Here is a 19882-nt window from a genome sequence, read left to right as displayed (position 1 = left end):
TTATCATTTTTATTACGTACGGCGTAGATGATGTTTTGCCCTTCGAGTGAGTGTCCCGGCAGAAAATTTACGAAAACTTTGTTTTGGTATTTTGCCCCAACTCAAAAATGTGTTAAGCGAATACTTTATTTATCCCTTTTCCGAGCTATGCAAGTTCCTTAACCAGAAAAAATGCGGGCTTTTCACCGCAAATATTTCTTTTAAACGTAATTGCGGTCGAAAATGACGTGTACGTTTCAGTTCTTCAGTGGAGTGTTCGAACGACCCCAAAGTACTGTTTAGTACACTTGTAGTACTTTAGGTCTATCGCGCGAAATGATAGTTGTTTTTATTGAAAATCCTAAGCTTATAAGTTAGCGTCAAATCACAACAGCTGTACGACTGCTTTATTTTGACTAAAATCTCTATATAGTTTGGAACTTCACTTACTTGCAAAGGAAAGTGAATATTTATTTAATATATAACTGAAGCTGAATATGGGATTTGAAACAATTTAACCAGCATACATGTTCTTGGAATGTGTTGTAAACCTTGCATTTCACTCATAATGAGTATGCCTGAGACCATGTATTTTGCTACTTATTTCACCAAATGAATGAAACACCTGCTGAGCAACTTACTTGGAAAATGTAGAACAATTATAATGTTCGATACATACAGTAGCTGTATCAGGTCTAAAGTTAAGTTTTCAGAGTTTACTTTAGACCTAGTACAGCTATGTTTGATCCCTGCAACTGCGTTTCCCAGTCTCTCACTACCATCCTTTCAACGTATCGCACAAAATTGCGGGCGTTTCCAGAAGAGCTCAAGGCTATAATGCCTCCTTGGTGGCCATGTCTGTGACTTTCAAAGAGGCAAATACTTGCATTCCTGAAGCATAACACCATTGTCTTGTCTGGGGGCACAATCAGGACTGCAGCAAATGTTGGATGCTGGCAATGGTAGCTTGTAAGATAAGATTCAAGGTCTTCAACAGTGAAAAGACCCAAGTCTGCAATTAGTTCAATTTTCTGAAATTCTTCATTGTTGTACTGAAGGACCTCTTTGACTTCCAGGTTTGGTTGTTGCACAGGCACATGAAACAAGCTGTAACTATTGGCTGTAGAGAGGAATTACCTGTGATAGATCTTGAAGTTGTTGAGGAATGAAAATTTTACCTTCAAGAAAATGGCATCCAGTTCGCATAGCAATAACTGTACAGGCATTACTTCCAATCAGACTCCCTGCTATGGTTGATTGGCAAATATTTGGAGGCAAGAGCCACTCAGTCACATCCACATGCTGGTTTGTGGTTACAGTTATTTGGTATGCTGGAGCTGGTGGAGTGTCTCTCTGTGTGTGGTTTCCCTGTGCCATGAACAGTTGCATCTCGAGAAACTATTGCCTGAATTTATTGTGCAGACATTGTTGGGACAAAAATCACATTTAATCTGTGAACTGTTTGATCTTTTGTGTCCATGAACAGGATGGTGGCATTTTCTGCAGTGTGGAGGGACCTTAGTAGTTGTTTCTCTGGTGTTGGAAGCAGCTTTTGTGAGTCTTTGGTTATTGCTCGAAATTGGGAATGGTTATGAAGTTGGATTAAGACTTTCAAATTCATGATTAAGCTGTCTTATAGTATTTTCAATTTCATCTTGCTCCATTTCTCTTGCAGTTGTAGTTTCAGTGGGTGAATCTAACCCTGAATCAGATCTTTCATTTTCATTGTCCTTGCTCGCAGCTGGTACTTCAGTGCTTGAATTAGGATTAAGAATTGCTTGTTTTGCAGTTTGACCAAGTTCTTGAACTTTCTTTTTCAGGAAGTCCTTACATAAGGGACATGAATTTAAGCCATTCAAACAGGTATTGTGGAAGGAATGAAAGCAACCTGTTAAAACTTTCCAGTCATCATTTTGGCCAGACATACATTCAGGTAAGTCACATTGCTTAGCTGCATCAGGTTTAATGTTACCTTGATACCCAAGAAGTAAAGCAGTACTCTTGATGGGATAGTTGGCACAGATTGTTGGAAATTTTACTTGAGAAGTTGTATTTCCATTTGACGAGAGTGAGCTTTGTCCTTGAGTTGAAGCAATTCTTCTTAACATAGAACTAAGTACTTGAACACATTTGACTTTGAGAAACTGTAGTTGGTTCTGGGAAAATGAAAACTGTGATGGTGATGTGAAAGCTGATCTAAAGGTAGCTTGTTGTTCCTTTGATTCAAAAACTTGTTTGGCTTTATTTCTTAATTCATCGGCACTGTCAGAGGGCTTCGTTTGGGCACGTAGAATGCTGTGGGTATTTTCAACAGGATACTCATCAAAAATTATTATGTAGTTATGAAGAAGTTTATAAAGTTGGGGTGAATTGCTTTCCCCAGTGTGAGCACATGTTAAGCCAGACAAGTGGAGCTTTTTTGTAATGACGACGCTTAAGGCAGGTGAACATAATCCACATTTGAATCATTGCTCTGAAGTGTTCTGAGAAATTATTAAGTTTAAAAGAAATGCTGTAAATAGAAAGAACTAAGGGTATGTAGTTGTCCAGAAGATTACAAAGTGTTCCATACTCTGGATCTTTAAATCGCCAAAACTTTTTCATTACAGATTCTCGTATTAATGTCAATCCTCCATAAACAATTTCTAAGAGCAAGCTGATCCTCCAGGGTTTTGGATTGTCTGCCAGTTTTGATCGAGTAAAAATGCTTTCATACACTGTTTTGAAAAATGGATGAAAGGAAGTAACAATGTGTTCTCCACTGTTCAAGGATATGTGGAGAGGACCTATCATTGGAATCACAGAGAGAATGGAGGGCCGAGAAGACAAATTTGATGGCAAACTTTGCTCATTGTCAGAACCAGTGAAGGATGGATGAGAATATGCCGAATGATCTGATGCAGCTTGAGTGTTTTCACAGTTGACTTGATGAGGTTGCTAATAGCTGATAAACTTCTTCACACACTGATATATTATTTGGTGGCAGAAAAATTGACATGGCCAATCACCAGGCTGAAAAATAATGAACTGTTTTGCATAATCACCCAAACCAGCACTAAGTGCTATGTTATATGCTGTATTAAAGTCCTCTTTGGACTTAAGTTGTAACTCCACAAAGTTGACAAGGTGTAGGTCATCCATTTTTCTCATTGTTTTCACATTGTCATTTTCTGAATACTGATGGGTGTCGAGTCGCTGGCGTTGATTGAAGGTGATAGAATGCAACTGTATAGTCACTTTTTGTGAACATAGAGTAAACTACACTTCCTGCTTCTCAGCGGTGCCTTTGACATACTTATTTTAATTTTTTCCATATACCCATTTTCCCTCAAAAATGAAATGAAATTGGTTTGTTTTGATTTAGAATGACTTTCAGATTTAGCACCTTTATGCCTCCTTCTGAGCTTACATTAGAAGAACCCTCTCATTGACTAAAAACGGAGGTAAGAGAGTGCTAAACTCAATTTTGTGTCATTTTTTCCCATAATCATCAAGTAGTCAATCCTTCAAATGTGTTTAATACTGTACATGTATGTGTGTTCAACACTTCTTAAGCCATTTGCAGTACTGTTGTAGATGGTGTAGTGCATATTGTTTTTCTCACTTACACTGTTTGAAACTTTAGGTCATAAAATTAATACATATGAGGATCTTTGAGACCAAGAGAAGAAAACACTTGCTGAATGCCTTAAAACTGCTATTTCCTTTTCTAGGTTGATGAAAATGTAAAGGAAAGTTTACAAATTGTTTTGGAAAATGTGGACCACAACTGGAACTTAGTGTATGAAGATGGAGATTTGAAGGTATGATCCAGGGGTTTCATTAAGGGCCAGGCACCGGGCAAATTGACCGGTTGTGAGGAGGGTTTTGCCCGCCTGTGAAAACCAGTTGCCCTCCTGCAGAAAACATTAATGAAGCCCCTGATGATCCCAGATGGTTTTGTTGTTTGATTTTTGCTTGAGCCTGGATATGTCTGAAAAGTTAAACATAAAGATGATGAAAGAAATTATGTTTTTAATACTGTTGCACACCAAGACCCTTTGTTGTTTTAAGAGTGAATTGTGAGTGGACTTCCCAGACTGCTGTACTATAATGTATGTGATTTTTTATTGGTACAGGTATACTGACGAGATTATGAAGAAGGAGGTATTGTTCTGGTTCCCATGAAGGCTACCCATGTTGTACAGGTACTTAGAAAATGCATTATAATGTCTGAAGATACCTGTGCATTTCAGTTTTTATAACTTCACACTTGATCAGCTTTTCCAGGTTTCATATGCATCAATAAAAACCTGGAAAGTTGTAGATTTATACAATATGTTTATCCAGGCCAGGAAAGTTGTGAGATTTGAGTGTGGGTTATGAAAGGTCTTGGAAAATAACAGAAAATCACTTCTCAGAGAACAAAAAAGCTAGAAATATCATGATTGATTGATCTTTGTCAAGTTATTCTAAACAAACCTTAAGACTGAAAGTAAAGAAATTCTTTAAAAGTTGTTGGAAGTTGAGGAATTTTATGAACTTTTAAGAGGGTGATTCCTATTAGTACATACAAGTTTTTCACAACTACAATGACCTCTAGAAGTTTACTACTCTGTAGCTGTCCATGATTCTAAAAGCAATAATGTTTTTTTTTTATTATTATTATTGTTAAATGGATTTATCATAGTTAACAACAATAGCATTTTTGGTGGCCTGCTGTTAGCATATTACCCTTCTGTTAGCATTTGTACTGTGTTTGTGTGCAGTCTGTGGTGTTTGTCCTTATCCAGTAGTATTCCTCATCAGTGCATGCGTTGTTTTCCCATGTGCCTGCATTGTGGTCCCTGTTCTATAGTGTGGCTTTGTCATCCTTGAGGATAGCTTCTCTGTGTTCTCTCCCTCCTATCCCCAACTGCTTGTCTAGTTATTTATGTATTCAGTTGACCATTTATTTGTTTATTTATTTTTCTTGCACTGAGCCTTCAGGCTCTAGTATGACAAGTACTTGTAGGGTGCTTGACATGGGGGTTTGTGGCTGGGTTGTGGGTTGGGCAGGCCAGTCAGGTTTTCTACAGTAGCACCCAAGCCCAAGCAGCCTGAACCTCCATTGTGACTTTGGTGTTAACTGATTATTTCATGATATGTTCACATTTTGTGGTATATTAAAACCCCCGAGTTTTAACATGCAAATAGGCAGCACTTCATGAAAGTTACATTACTTTCTATTTTCCCACAGGGTGTCACAGCCAGGGAGATGGCTCATTACTTTTTTGACAAAGATGTCCGCATGGATTGGGAGAGTAAGTTTGATTTTGCTATATACTTTTATAGCAATAATATTCCAAATTTTTTTCCTTTTTTTTTTTTTTTTTTTTTTTTCCCGAGTGGTAGTGGTGTTTGGGGAAATGTAAGGTATCAGTGAACGGTACTTTATGAAACATACATGTATGGGATTTTCACCATGGTTTTGCTCTCCAACTGATATAATTAGATGTCTGCAGCACATAACGAAGAAAACTTTTATTTCCACCATTTGGTTGTTTTGTTGTAATAATAATGATTTACATGTAACATAAACTTGTATATATAATTATAATGAGGTGTTAAAAGCAGTAATACTAGTGACAATAACAGTAATTATAAGAGGCATAATGTAATAAGATTACATGCTGTCCAATTAATTATTAATTAATTAATTAATTAATTATAATGAGGTATTAATAATAGCAATACTAGTGACAATAACAGTAATTATAATAGGTATATATAATAGGATTACATGTTGTCCAATTTGGAAATAACTGCATGAAAAAAAAGTTATGAGGACAGCCTAAATTGAGAGAAGCCTTAGGCCTATTACGATATGATTATAATGATAATCATCATGACAATTATGATAATGACTAACTTAAGAATAATACTGTCCAGCTGTGCTTTGATAAGCTTCTATAGATTAGTGAGGTTAAAGATAAAATTACTGACATGCACAGAGAATTCAAACAACCCTTGAGAACTATGTACAGAAAATAAGATATGATGCAAATATTTTATAATAGGCAAAACCTTTGTTTCAACGTGTGGATAATCCTTGAACAAATTTTCACCAGTAGTACATCAATCAAATCAAAATCTAGAGCATTAAAAAAAAAAGAATTGGAAGTGTTCAGTTGTTAAAGTGAGGTCGTGTTGGTGTTTTTTTTTTTTTTATCTCATGTACAGGCACGTTGGAGTCTTCAAAAGTTTTGGAACAACTCAGCGAGAGTTCAATCATAATGCATCAGATTTATAAGCGGGTGTGGCCATCATCTCAGAGAGACACCGTTTTTTCTTTCACATATTCGGGAAATTCCATTGAGTGATGCTGGTGAAAGACTAGAAAACGAAGTTGGACGGCCGTGGATTGTTTGCAACAATTCAATGGAACATCCTGATGCTCCGGTACTTGTTATTGCTTAAATTTGTTAGGATGAAAATTTGAAACAGTTGTTCGAGTTTTATATTCCAAAGTTTGCTGTGGCAAGTGGTCTTCGGGAAAGAGTTTTAACAATGTGATTGGATACACCTTGCTCACATGTTATGTCTTTAAACATCAATAGCACGCTTCATGTGTGAAATTTGAAAGAATTTGTTTCTGCTCTTCAAGTATTTGCATAGAGCCACTCTCGCACTGTGATTGGTTTAGGAAATTTGGTCCGGGGAAGCGACCACGTAACTAACGCTTTTCCGTTCATGTGGTTGCCTGCATTTATTTACTTTGAAATCTGTGATTGCTTTGGTTTGGGTTTGAGATAAGTTCTCAAATGGGATTCGAACAGTAAAAACCCAGGTTATGGCAACGACCAATCAGATGAGTCTCAGAACAGGGATCAACATCATCATTAGCCAATGAGAACTTACAGTGAAGACTGGCAAGCTTCCCGAAGCGCGGCAAACCGCGAGTAACCAAGTCGCCGTTGTTGTTGTTGTTGTTGTTGTTGTTTTTGTTTTTGCATCTGATTGGCTGAAAAAAATCAGCGCGAATATTTTAGACCAATCACAGAGCGAAGTATTGTACGACCATAGTAATCCCGAATTACTAACGACATGTACACTTAATTGAAAACTGCTCTGATTCTACTACACTCAATTGAACGGTGTTGTCTCTACCACTGATTCGAATTTTTTCAAGTCTAACAGATTGATTAATACTTGTGACTCACACTAAATCAAGTCCAGTCATAAATGGTCTCCTCTTACTATTTATTAACATATGACTGCCCTCTCTTTAGATGAACAAGTTTGTATGCGCCGCCATCGTGGTGGGTTTGTATTGTCAGACGTTTATTGAACCAAGAGCAGAGGGGGAGAAGCTCACTCGAGATCATGTTACCTGCAAAATTACCTACACTGCAAATGGTATGGGAGACAATTAACACGAATTTCAAAATGATACCTGTAAAATTTTCAGTGTGAACAAACCGTTAACGTGTTTACTTTGTGTTGTGTTGTAATTGTATTTTTTCCTTGTTTTTTATTGACTTTTTTTTGCGTATTTTTTTTTCTGCAGTTAATTCAGGAGGATGGGCTCCACCTTCGGTTGTACGAGCCGTCTCAAAACGTGAATACCCGAAGTTTCTCCGAAAAATCAGCTCGTTTTGTCAAAATGCCTGTAAGGACAAACCCATCAGCATGTGAGTGGAGAACGTGGAGTACAACTGGGCACTCCTTGAAAGGAAACCTTGGTCATGAATACCATCAGCAGTCGACGAAGGTTTTCCTTCGTGAAACACGGAACAATTTTCATGTGGAGATGAAAACTTAATTTGGAACCAACATAATTTTGTTGTTAAGTACCTTGGAACAATAAGTGATAAAGCTTTAAGACCTCTGCTCGCCTCGCCGCGCAGGTTGGTGATATTTTTATGCAAAATCGATTAAATAAAAACGCTGACTAAACAATCCGTAGTGGTACTACTAACAATAACGAGAGAACGTAAGTGAAGCAAATGTGAAAAGAAAGAACGCTTTTACGTTACTTATTAGAATTACAGTTCACGACTCTCCTCATTAGAAGCACCTGAATCTTTACTTAGAGGTTTTGGATACGTCGGCACAAAGAAGCTATTTCAAGACACTTTGACTAATCGAAGAGTACAATAGAATAGCCTCTTGCAAACTAGTAATTTTAGACTGAGTTTCAAGGTGACCCGGGATTGTTTGGGTTCTTGCTTTGCTACGCACTATGATTGGCTAAGAACACTCTCGCCTCCCTCTCAACCAGTCAGATTAAAAACCTGTGCTTTCCCGCACAGCATACGATGTTCTTGTTTGGTTTTGAACTTTTATTGGCCCCGCATGGTATTTACCTATGTTCTGATTGGCTTTCGAGTTTTCTATGTTTTTTTTTTTTTTTTTTTTTCACGCCGCTCAATCAAAATACACTCTGGAACGAAAACCTTACAAAAATCGTTTGTTAGTTTTGAAAAACACTATGAAGGTAAAATTAAACCTAAAGGAAAGAATCTGAGTAGGGTTGGCGAAGACTGACACGACGAAAATTATACTCTCGTATGTCTTGTATACCCGAACTCTAACGTTTCTGCAAGTTAAGTTGAGTGTTACGTTTATCGGAAGGGAAATAGGGAGGGGAAAAAACATTGCTTATTGACAAATTTTCTTAGAATATTGCAATTTTGAAGGCGTCGACTGCGCTTCTAGATTTTACATTAAATACCTTATAAGTTATGGGAAGTGTAACAAGATGCGAATTTGAATGTACAGCTTTTTACTTTTATCTCGAATAATGCGGATGAGACGAATTTGTAAAAAAGATATAGATTCAAAAATTAGAGATTTACAATGATGTGGAACGAACTTATTTCGTGGACTCCTTGGTCAGAAATGAAGTCAGCGAAATAAGATCTTGATTGAGTATTTTGTTTACCTACTAGATAAATGAAAAGTAGGTCATTTTGCAATGAATATAATTTAAAAAGCTAAAAGTGCCAACATTATGATCAATATTTATTACTCAAGTACTAACCTGAGCAAAAAGAAGAAGGGAATGAATTTTTGTTCTGAACGGAATTCTATGGAAGAATTTTGAAGAAAGCATGCACATGTTTTGTCAGGAAATCTAAATAAAAACTCGATAATGATTGCCGCTGACTCGACTATTTTGGATTGTAAACTAGCTGTAGTACATATGGGAGATGGGGTTGCTTAACAACTATCCGGGTTGGAAACTTGGGCAGATCATTGTGTTGTGTTTACTCCCACTATGTACCAGTGAGCTGTCATGGAAAACCTTACGCATTACAGGAGGGGGAGGGGGTAGTCTAAGATGAACTTGCATCCCATCCAATTGTCTAGAGAAGACTTAGCAATACTCCTGGTCGCCCGGGGCAACGGAAACTTGTCTAAGCTCTGGGAGCTATACCAGGGAGTCTCGTATACAGACTTGACGGTATGGTCGTCAGGTGTATAACCTCATTCAAATTGGTTTGTTACATAGTAGTCATAGTAAGCCAAATCATATATACATTTTGATTGGTTTTTAGGTATGGTGACTGATGAAAAAACGTATAGATAATGTCTCTATTAAAAACTCTTATTTCAAGAGACAAATAGATGTTGACTCTGATAATGACTTCCGCACAGGTTGTGGGAACGTCAGTCACCACCACCGACAACAGTTCTTCTCAGGAGTACACTCACCCGGACGATCACACTACACTTTCGCATATCCCTGGGTTCAAACCATTTACTGCAAACTCTTCGATGTTATGCAAAACTCTTATTTCAAAAGACAAATAGATGTTATGCTCATATTAATGTGGCAAAGACATCAGTGACACACTTGGCTGCTTTTCGTGAGCCACGTTATTTTCTTTCCATATTTTGACGTCATCTGTCATCTTTTACTGTACAGACGCACGGCAACACGGAATTTGTTTGTCTACTAGATTCACGGCTCGAAGTTTCCTTTGGAGATAATAGAAGAAAACAGAGTTAACTAAAAGCTTATTTATGGTAAGCGGTGAGCAGAGCCGATGATGCCGTGGCTTGGAAATGGTTCCCTCACCTTACATAATACTCTGAGCTTTAATTAAATCCTTCCCAGCACTCACTTGAAGCAGATGAGCAACTCGCGCAAGCGTTAGTGATTGGCCACAGGATTGTCACAGAATCAATTTGATATCAAATTGGTTGATATCTATTTTGCTTTTTCCTGATGTTAATACCTGAAAATTTGGTTTTCTTGGGCAATCTTTGGACCCTCTCATCTATTGTTTTTGCAAAGTGATGTTAATTCGAATCTGTATATTTTTCTGTTATAGATCGGTTTAACTTTTGTATCAAGATTGTGGCTCGGGCCGGGCGAAAGCCTGGAAACTGGAAGTGTGTGTGAATGGCGCACCGCGTCGTATTTTGGCGGGAAATTACCGGGAGCTCCACACTCACCAAAACACAAAAATTTAGTTAATTTTTTTTCTCTAAGAAATCCTCCATTGAATCAGACAAACATGGAACTTTCCAGTCCACCGAAACCCACTCGGATAGTTGACCATTTAAAGCAACATTCGATGGAAGAGGTAGCGTCTCAGTTGACCGGACAAACAGGCGGACTTGAAGCTTTTCTCCCTGAGGACGCCAGAGACGCAAGTCGTACGGAAGCAGCCAGCCTTCCAGATTTGGCAGGAGAAGTAGCTGTCGCTCAGAGGCAACAGATTAACGAGCTTAGTCAGAGACAGGAAGTTCGTGATCGATTGAAAGTAAATTGATACGACGCTAAACTGATAAAGATGTTAATTCTACTTAGTTTACTGCCGTTTTGAACATTCACTGCAGTAAATTTTTTTCTTGTTCTTTGCTTCATTTATTCACGTTTGGTCGGCACAATCAGGATAACTGTTACCAAGGTAAAATTTCTGCGTTGATTACCGATTTGAATCAGAAATTGCTTTACTGACAACCAAGCACTTTTCTCGAAAGTATCCATCTCTTCTCTAGTTCAGTTGAAGATCAACTCTGTGAAGTCAGACCTTGCTGCTGTTTCGAGGAAAATCTATTTAACGGAAGAGGAGGTTTCTAAAAAGAAAGCATGGTGCGAAGAGCTTGACAAAGGTATAAAAGTTTTTTTATTTCTTTCCTATTATTTTTATTACGTTCGCACACGGGGTTATATGGGGTGCCAAGCCAACACTTTGGGTCTTCTCGTACTTTTAACATTACTTTTAAGTGCTGAAACTCTGGGTTGCGATAACGATAATAAAAGTAGGAATAATGATGATGATGATGATGATGATGATGATGATGATGATGATGACAATAATCCCTATTATAATTATGATGATATTCAACAATAATACCGTTAGAAAGTGATGATAGTGATAATGAACTGGTGCAGGTAATCACATGGTTATTTGGAATAGAAAAGCAGCAAGGGAACATAATTATTTCTCTCCATAAGCAGGTGAAGTTTGTTCAAAGACCAACAAAACTGCACCTGCTATTCAAACCTCGCAGCAAGTTTCTTTGTGCGTTTGGTCAAAACAACTGCAATTTATTCGATCAAAACAACATTTATAGCTTTTTTTCAATTTTTTTGTGGCCGCGAAAAATAATTAGAGCCCGTCCAAAAAGTTTCTTACCTACTGAACCTTCTACAATAGTGTGCTTATTCCTATTTATCTTGCATGCTGACATTCGTTTTTCGTTGTAGATGTTACAGCCCTTGTTGCATCTGAAAGTAAACTAATAAAGGAGCTTGCCATCGCAAATGATAAACTGGAGAGGGATAGACAGTAAGCAATAAGGCAAAATAGCCCAACATAAATACGTTCCGGTGCGAAGAAGAATTTTTTGAGAAAGCAGCTTCATTTCAAAATATGGAATCTCCTGATATGAAGCTCATAACAGAGTGCATCTCGATTGACTGTCGTAGTATCAAACCTAAAACCAACTGCCAAACACACAGATGAAAGGAAACTATAACAAGGAGTCAAAGAAAACGCGAGTGATCGAGGCACCATTGATTCATATTGGTACTTGTATTGAGTGGTTTTATTGAAGGTTTCTTATTGGCTGGGAAAAAGATGCGATTTAGAGCAAAAAATGGTGTAGTTCCTGACTAAATCGTACTGATGAGAGCCAATCAGATTGCAGGGATCACCTGTGACCTGTGATTTCAAAATATGGTAAAGTTTTTAACTCAATTGGTCAGCAGGGTAACGTAAGTTTTCCGACCAATCATAACACATTGTGAAAACAAAGAGAAACTGAGGCATTTATGGATCTATTTGGTATCTGATGACTTGCAAACCGAAACACAGAGAAAGGTTGGGGTTCAATTTCTGAAACTGTCATAATCACTACAAAAGCTCAGTTGTTAAAGCAGAAGCATAAAAACCTAGATTATATGTTCTTCATAAAAAATGATAAGTGAATAATTTACCTGATAGGTAACGGTAATAGCTTTCTTGGTTGTAGATTGTACAAGAGATATAGGAAAAAGATGGCAGGATATACCCAGCAACTCACAGAATGCAAGAAAAATCACCCAATCTACAAGAGCATAGCAGAACAAAAAGCCAAAAATGTCAAACTCAGCGAAGAGTGTAAGATATTTTTATTCGTCATTTGAAAACATGTAATTCAAAGTTATATGTTTCCTTGCCGAAATAAGTAAAGAATGACTTCTGGTTAAATTCCAGCATACAAGATTTTTGCTAGGAAACTGCACGAAAAAGGCAATAGACTATTGACAGTAGTATGCTTATCAATAACTTGCTTTATTATTACAAGGAAAGTAGATTCAGCTTGTAATCTTTGAAACACTTCTGCGCTGTGAGGAGTGGCGGAGTTCGCAAAATAGTGGGCCTTAGACCAAGTATCGAGGTACTGAGATTCTTCGTTCACCAGAGCTATACTTGACCTCGCCCTGTTTCACACCCTCCTCCCCCCCCCCCCCCCCAACGGGACATCGTTTTTACCAATTTAGAAGTTAGGGTTCATCTTGCAGGGTTTTTAGCCATTTGGACTCATACTGCACCATGGTTTAAGACACATCGTTATAACGGAGGTAGCTGATCTTCTTTTGATGGAATTAAGTTCCTCACATGAGCTTACCTAATCGTATTGCTTCTTACTTTTATAACAGTAGAACGTCTTCGATCGTTGGGGGATGAGTCGAAACTAAAAAACCTAAAAGCTGAGCTGGCTAAAAGAAAGGAACGTAAGAAACAGCTAGAGGAATCGGCAGCTTCAAACAAGTCAAAGGTGGGGCATTATCTGCTCCTGTCCTCGTTTCTTTCGGGCATTTTTACTTTCCAGCTATAGGGAGACTTAAGAACAGTAGTGCGTACAGAAGATTAAGTGAAAACTGCTCTTCTTTTTTGCACGAAATGACAGGAACAAGAGGAGAACGATAGACAGGCACAACTGACCAAAGAGACCCTGCAGGTTGGTTCAAGGTATTAGTGTTCCCCAGGGGGAGAGGGATCATGAAAAGGGGTTCACTACCTGGTTCTCAAAATCCTGATCCTATTTCAGAGCAAAATATGTCATTTTCCATCTCGTTTCAAGACACAACCTCTAAAATTCCTTGGGTTTAACGAGAATTATGAGAGCGTATAAATAATTTCAACATCAAATGAATAATAGTGATATACAGGTGACCAAAATATATCACTCGAGTTAAAGTTTTAAGTTAATTCGACCAGTATAAAATTACACTGAAACCATGAAAGCAAGCGCAATGGCAGCAATGGATTCGCAAGCCAAGTATAACTTTCAAAAGCCAGTTCTGAAAATACACACTTCGATTTGAAACCAGTCATTTACTATCAGCTAACTCCCCATGCGCCAAGCGTCATGTGTGAGATTTTGAGGTCTAAAGGTCATTGACGGGAATACCCAACATCTTAAGATTTAATTTTAAGCGTTTCCCGTGAAAAAAGGAAAAATTATAAAAGATAAATAAATAAAAAATAAAAAGGATAATAAAAGCGAGAAATATAACGTGTTAAATCTCCTTATCTTTATTCCGTAGCCGCTTTGCCACTTACGATCGTTTAACGCTATTATTTTGGCGACTTCTTTGTACCGCGTGTTGTGTTAGGTATTCCTATTAACGGCCTTTAAACCCCAAAATCACACACAGTACGCTTGGGTCGCCTGTACGTTAACTCGAACTAATTTTAATTTTTATTGGCTCAAGTTTACCCGGATAATTCGAATCTAAGTGACAATGTCGGTCGATAAACTTCTAAGTGATGACCCTTCCCTATCTTAATAGCGATTGCAATAAACTTGATAACATGTATGAAGACGTAAATTCAGCTAAACTTCCCAAACCAAATGGTAAACAACGACATGATTTGTTTCTAATTAAAATCATGAACAGGATAATTGAAATTCAACACCAATCCCGATCACTCGAGCCATTTCTCGTTTCCTTTGGGAGTTCGAGTTAGCGAGGTTCTACTGTATTCGATGAAACCACAACCTCTTGCCATGAGGGTGTGGTTTCATCGAGTGTCTTGACTATGACTGACAGTTAAGTGGTCCCGTTTTACGTCCTGTCAGTGATATCAACCGTGACGAGATAGATCTAGAAGCATCTACGATGTTTAGTGTGTAAGGTTTTAATGATGGATTGCGGTGATTATTTGTCGTTTCCGCAGCACGATTGGTTATTGAACCGGACAGTTTGTTAGCACTGCGGTCTAACTCAATATGCTTTTGGTTGCCTCTACTAATATATACCTTTGGTTCCAAGCTTTTAGATTAAGCCAATTTTAAAATGATATTTCTGAATGCTCGTGTCATAGACATACATAAGCCTCTATAAGTTATGAGACATCCCCAATACGAAAATTGTAAATGAAACACGAGTGCCTGTAAACCACGCCTAAAAAGTCTAAATAGGAAAAAGATAACTGATTACCGTACCGCTGGGAATGTGTAGAAAGGTATAGACTTAAATGAGGTCAAAAGATCAAAGCTACTACATCCATAAGCTCAGAACGAACTTTCTCATAACACCTCTCATTTCAATGACCGTTTGTTCTTATAGACGCGAAACAAAGCTCGGTTAGTAAGAATGAAGAGTCAGTGGAATCAGCCCCGGGCAACCAACACTGAAACTGTCAAGTATGTCAAGAAGGTTCCATGCTGTCACGCAACCCTCTCGGAAAAGTAAAAGAAAATAACTACAAGGGAAGAAGGCATAATTAAGCTCTACTGCCCATATCTTTATCTTGCAACTTATTTTTTCCCTTCAACTAGGACGAGTTTTGACCATTTAACATATTTTTCGCAGTGCGGTCATTTATCCATGATTATGTCCAATTTAATGCACAATGTGGGGAGGATTCCGTGAAACTTTGACGTGAGTCAACAAAATAGAGCTTAGTCAGTCAGTTAGAAAGTCTGCCTGATGACGTATTCCGGCGCCTGTTGAAACCATATCTTACCGCGTGGATGTGTTTATGACCTTGGGATTTTTCAGACTAATTTCAATTTCTAAGCGTGTCATGCTAATTAAATGAAAAGGCTATATTGCTGTAGGGGTATCACAACTTGGTATTGAATCTTTCCGCATTCCTCGACAGGAAGATCTCGCGTTCCGCTGGAGTTTAGTCGTATGGAAGAATTTTAAAATTTCCAGCTGAAAACAGTGGATGACTGTTTTCAAGAGTTTGAAACTGCTTTTATTTTTATATCGTGAGAAAAGCGTGTTCTTGATTCAGTTTGAATACAAATTGCCTCAGGGTTAGGTGATCCCTCACAAAAGAGTTCATCTTGACACCCACATAGGAAAACAAATATCTATTCTTTGCATTGTGACTGTCAGGGGCGGTACAAAGCTATATTCATTGTCTAATAGTTGATTTGTAACAGTATTCATCATGGGCGATTCGTTCCCAACTGTGACCTTGGCTGTAAAATCCCTTGTATTGCAAACCTTTTCATTTACGTAGTTACCTTACTCTTTCGCAGTCAAGGCTAATCAAATCATGAAAATAGATATTTATAGCTCAGTATCATTAACGACTCTGTTTCCAGAAGCAGTGAAAACAACTTAATCGTGATTTAGCGTATAAGGATTGTTTTTTCACCAAAACAAGTGTATGGATTTCGCGCAAAAATTCTCAAAGTAACTTGATCAAATTTGATCTGATTCCTCTAGTAATCCCCTTCCTGATTATGGTATAATATCTAAGAGAAGGCTTATTTTTACCGGGCTTTAACCTTGGATAATAAACACAGGTTGTTCTTCAAGGTTGAAAGCTGCGGTATTTTTGACGATTACCGTCAACGCGTAAAATTGCTGTCGGTGACAGATAAAAGAGACCCAAGGTAACGATCTGACCGATGTGCGCTGTTAAGGTCACGGAAGTAACAAATGATTACGCGTTTGTGACACTAATAAGTATGACGGCGGATTATCCGACAGACGTGTCGGTTTGCTGCTCATTGCCTTACTATAAATGTTGTTTGCTCAAGTTTTGCAACCTCAGGAACAGCAAAACTGTTAACAGAGTTGCCGTCTTATGTGTATCCATAGTTACTCATTGTAACGATAGAATGGCCGGGCGGGACGGGAGGTGGAGGTGGGGGTTTGAAAAACAGCGCACTGTTATCTAAGCATGAACAAAAAGTATTTTTCCTCTAGAGGTATTTCATTTAGAATGTTAGGTAAAGTAAAAGTCTACAACTTGAGCAATACATAGAGATGGAAGGGGTAGATTTCGTGATGTAGGCCTTGAAAAAGACACGCTCCATCTGTTTGTTAAATAAATAGAGCGTCTCAAGTGTGACTCGCGACCTTGACATTGGCAATTTTTTAGGTAAACAAACAGGCAAGGTTACGTAGAGAAGTTATATAAATACCACCCGCAATTCAACAAGGGTGCAAGACTTGCTGCAAAACTGCTGAATAGCCACCCTCGACTCTCTTGAGCTAACTGGTATGGATGAAATCTCGATCTTTCGAGAAAATCCGATGTTTTATTTTGTTAGTGTCGGCTGCATCGCTGCTTTCATGCTGCTCATCTGGGGATGGTACAAAACTCGAAGAGACATTCCTCCTGGGCCGTTCGGTTTGCCACTGATCGGGAGCCTGCTTCAACTTGGCGATTCACCGCATCTTGCCTTATCGAGGATGGCCAAAGTCTACGGAAATGTATTTTCTATTCGCCTTGGTTGGAGGAAAGCAATCGTTTTGAACAGCCAAGATGTCGTTAAAGAATCACTGTCAAAAAGGGCTGGCCATTTCTCGGGGAGACCACCCTTTCACAGTTTCAAAATTAGCAAGCATCAAAGCGAGAGCATAGTCTTTGGTGACTTTGACACTTCGCATCACAAAAAAAAGAAATTGGCTGCTCGGGCATTGCATTCTGTTTTCTCTGATGTGAACCGCTTTGATATCTTGTCACATCAAGAGTTTGAGCGAATGCAATGCTGCCTTTTGACAGATGGCAGCTCAGAGGCTCAGGACTTGACTCCACACCTTAAAGCCATGGTCACTAACTTTGCTTTCAGATTTGTGTTTGGAGATAATTTTAAAGAGAATTACAGTGTTGCTTTGCAGAGCCTTATGAACAGAGCAGCTGACTTTAGCGAGAATAATGGAGCCATCAACTTGTTAGACTTTTTTCCTTGGCTTCACTTTCTCTTCAAAAAGCAGTGCCAAGTTGTGAAAGATTCCGTCAGAGAGCTCTTTGACTTTGTAAGAAGCATCTACAAGCTGCAGCGGCATGCAAGCATCAAAGAAGCCAGTGTCAATGTGGCAGCATCCTTGGATCAAATTATTAGAGAAGATCTCGTAAATGCTGGAAAGCCCGACCTGAAAATCTCTATATCAACTGAACAGAAAGCTCGCAACGAGTCGTTTGAAGACTTAGCGGTTACAGTTTTAGCCGAGGTTTTTGGAGCCGGAATTGAAACAGTGTCTACCTCGTTGAGCTGGGCGCTGCTCCATATCCTTTCGAAACCTGGTCTGCAAAACGACTTACAAGCAGAACTGAAACGCGTGATAGGAGCGGATCGCCTTCCCACCCTTCAGGATCGAACAAAACTGCCCCTATTACAAGCCACGGTCTTAGAGGTATTACGAATAGCTACCGTTGTTCCCCTTGCGATTCCACACTACACTACAGAAGACTCAGAAGTCGCAGGTTACCATGTACCTAAAGGAACGACTGTGGTGGTTAATCTTTGGGCTGTAAATCACGATCCAGAATACTTCGACCACCCGAACGTTTTCGATCCTTACCGTTTCCTTGACACCGAGGGACAACTCTTGTTGGATCAGCAAGTGTTCCTGCTTCCATTTTCAACCGGTGGGAGGCGCTGCCTTGGTGCTACCCTCGCTAAGGCGCAGCTGTTTATGTTTCTTGGGTGTCTCCTGCAAGGACTGCACCTACAGCTTCCGGAACACAGCGTACCACTTAACATGGACGGAGAGTTTGGACTGATCTTGAAGCCTCATTCATTCAAGGTGCAAGTAAATTCTCGAAACATTGAACAGTAATTACGATCTTTGATATTTGAGTTAACTTTTTCATTGTAGGTCATTGCTAGTAGTATAAGTGGGTAGTCCTTCTTAGATTAATACACACAGTTAGTTAAAGATCTAAAGATTTCATTAGTGAAAAGATTTACTTTATGGGATTTTGGCCTTACAGCCTAATTGAAATCTTGACTGCCACTACTGGCTTTTTTTTTCCTTTTTAAAGAAAATGACGAAGGCTTAATGATTCCCTGTGAATTGATGGTAATTAAGCTTCATACTTCTTTGTGGCACATTTTTGCATATTTTTCAAATGTCCAATTTTAAAAGAACAACTCAGTGCTTGACTCAACGTTCTCTGGAACGGGATCATAACTTTTATTACTTAGTAAGCTTTTCTTTCATTACTTACCTACATATGATCAGTGAATGTATAATCAGCAAAGCAATTTTGAACCAGGAATTTCTACATTCGCTATACATATATCTTCTAGATTGTTCAATGTTTTTCTACCTATGCTTTTTCAAGCATCGATTTGCCGTAAACAACAATTGGTAGCTCATGACTGCTACTTAGCCTTGTGACTATTAATCTGTTAAAAAATTTCAGATCTGGTAGTTAAGACTGAAGAGACAATCCCCTTGATTCAACGAGGGTGTTCTGCAACTTACTTAGGGTATACCCTTAATTCTATCTTAACAAAACATGACTTCCTTCTATTGCATTTGATGTGCCCGTTGACAAACTCATTGTATTACTGAGATCAGTTCAACTTTCATCTCGTGACACAAAAACGGCTCACTTTTGTCGTAACTGAAGCTCTTAAGGAGTTATGTATTCATCCAACTAATTGATGATAAAAGGAGTATTACTCGTTTTTGAACAAAATTTTATTGCAACGTAATCGTTCCCTTTCATTTAGTTTACTTCATTTTTAACTTGTCTCTCCATATTGACGACATTAACTGCCTCTGTATGCAGAAGCAGCTAAGAGCTATTTAATAAAGTTACTTTTTAATTTTCTAATGTTTCAAGTTGTGTGCAAACAGTTTAAGTGGCATTGTAGGCAGTTGCTTTCTCTTCTCTTTCGCACACTAGGTAGGAAACTTCGCACTCGAACTGGACTGGCTGATCTCTTGCCCCTTTCAAGTTGTTCAGGAACTGCCTCCACGAAAGCTAAACTAAAATTGATAAAAAAGCGGATGCTCATAACAGGAATTCTGAACGATGTTGAGTCAACATAGGTCATTTTAATTTCATTTGACGCACCTCATTAACGACCACTGACTTACACCCCATTCACTCCTGCACAACATGTTTAATCAAATAGGGAATCAGAGACAAAGAGCTGAAAAACTGAATTTTTCCATCGGATTTAAGTTGTCACTGACATTGCTTTAAGCAGCTTCTATGAAGAAAAA

At 38.4% G+C, this 19882-nt stretch overlaps 3 protein-coding genes across 3 annotated transcripts; all 3 read left to right on the top strand.

The window, feature by feature from the left end:
• Window positions 1-2728: 2728 nt before the first annotated feature.
• LOC148732777 (ceramide transfer protein-like) lies at window positions 2729-7635 on the top strand. The gene is made up of 6 exons (XM_088757909.1): window positions 2729-2842; window positions 3693-3782; window positions 5198-5261; window positions 6181-6254; window positions 7230-7356; window positions 7508-7635. The coding sequence occupies exons 1-6, from the start codon at window positions 2729-2731 to the stop codon at window positions 7633-7635; spliced, it is 597 nt and encodes a 198-aa protein (XP_088614035.1).
• A 2740-nt stretch (window positions 7636-10375) lies between these two features.
• Window positions 10376-15987, top strand: LOC111332947 (uncharacterized). The gene is made up of 8 exons (XM_088759032.1): window positions 10376-10715; window positions 10847-10862; window positions 10954-11067; window positions 11666-11747; window positions 12433-12560; window positions 13103-13221; window positions 13354-13404; window positions 15020-15987. Exons 1-8 carry the CDS (start codon window positions 10467-10469, stop codon window positions 15143-15145), a joined length of 885 nt encoding a protein of 294 aa, XP_088615158.1. The 5' UTR covers window positions 10376-10466; the 3' UTR covers window positions 15146-15987.
• Window positions 15988-16884: 897 nt separating this feature from the next.
• LOC111332940 (steroid 17-alpha-hydroxylase/17,20 lyase-like) lies at window positions 16885-19487 on the top strand. Its single transcript, XM_088759030.1, has one exon. The coding sequence runs from the start codon at window positions 16919-16921 to the stop codon at window positions 18479-18481; it is 1563 nt and encodes a 520-aa protein (XP_088615156.1). The 5' UTR covers window positions 16885-16918; the 3' UTR covers window positions 18482-19487.
• Window positions 19488-19882: the final 395 nt, after the last annotated feature.

This window comes from Stylophora pistillata, chromosome 4 (assembly GCF_964205215.1).
Source record: "Stylophora pistillata chromosome 4, jaStyPist1.2, whole genome shotgun sequence".
NCBI classification, from domain to species: Eukaryota; Metazoa; Cnidaria; class Anthozoa; order Scleractinia; family Pocilloporidae; genus Stylophora; species Stylophora pistillata.
This window is presented reverse-complemented; position numbering and strand designations above follow the sequence as displayed.

What these genes read in the sequence shown, in the direction of transcription:
- LOC148732777 (XM_088757909.1), top strand. Translation starts at nt 2,729, where the DNA reads ATGTGTTCTCCACTGTTCAAGGATATGTGGAGAGGACCTATCATTGGA. An exon ending in TTTGCTCATTGTCAGAACCA is followed by an intron (nt 2,843 to 3,692) that starts GTGAAGGATGGA and finishes TTCCTTTTCTAG; the next exon opens with GTTGATGAAAATGTAAAGGA. An exon ending in ATGAAGATGGAGATTTGAAG is followed by an intron (nt 3,783 to 5,197) that starts GTATGATCCAGG and finishes ATTTTCCCACAG; the next exon opens with GGTGTCACAGCCAGGGAGAT.
- LOC111332947 (XM_088759032.1), top strand. Translation starts at nt 10,467, where the DNA reads ATGGAACTTTCCAGTCCACCGAAACCCACTCGGATAGTTGACCATTTA. An exon ending in AAACTGGAGAGGGATAGACA is followed by an intron (nt 11,748 to 12,432) that starts GTAAGCAATAAG and finishes TCTTGGTTGTAG; the next exon opens with ATTGTACAAGAGATATAGGA. An exon ending in TGACCAAAGAGACCCTGCAG is followed by an intron (nt 13,405 to 15,019) that starts GTTGGTTCAAGG and finishes TTGTTCTTATAG; the next exon opens with ACGCGAAACAAAGCTCGGTT.
- LOC111332940 (XM_088759030.1), top strand. Translation starts at nt 16,919, where the DNA reads ATGGATGAAATCTCGATCTTTCGAGAAAATCCGATGTTTTATTTTGTT.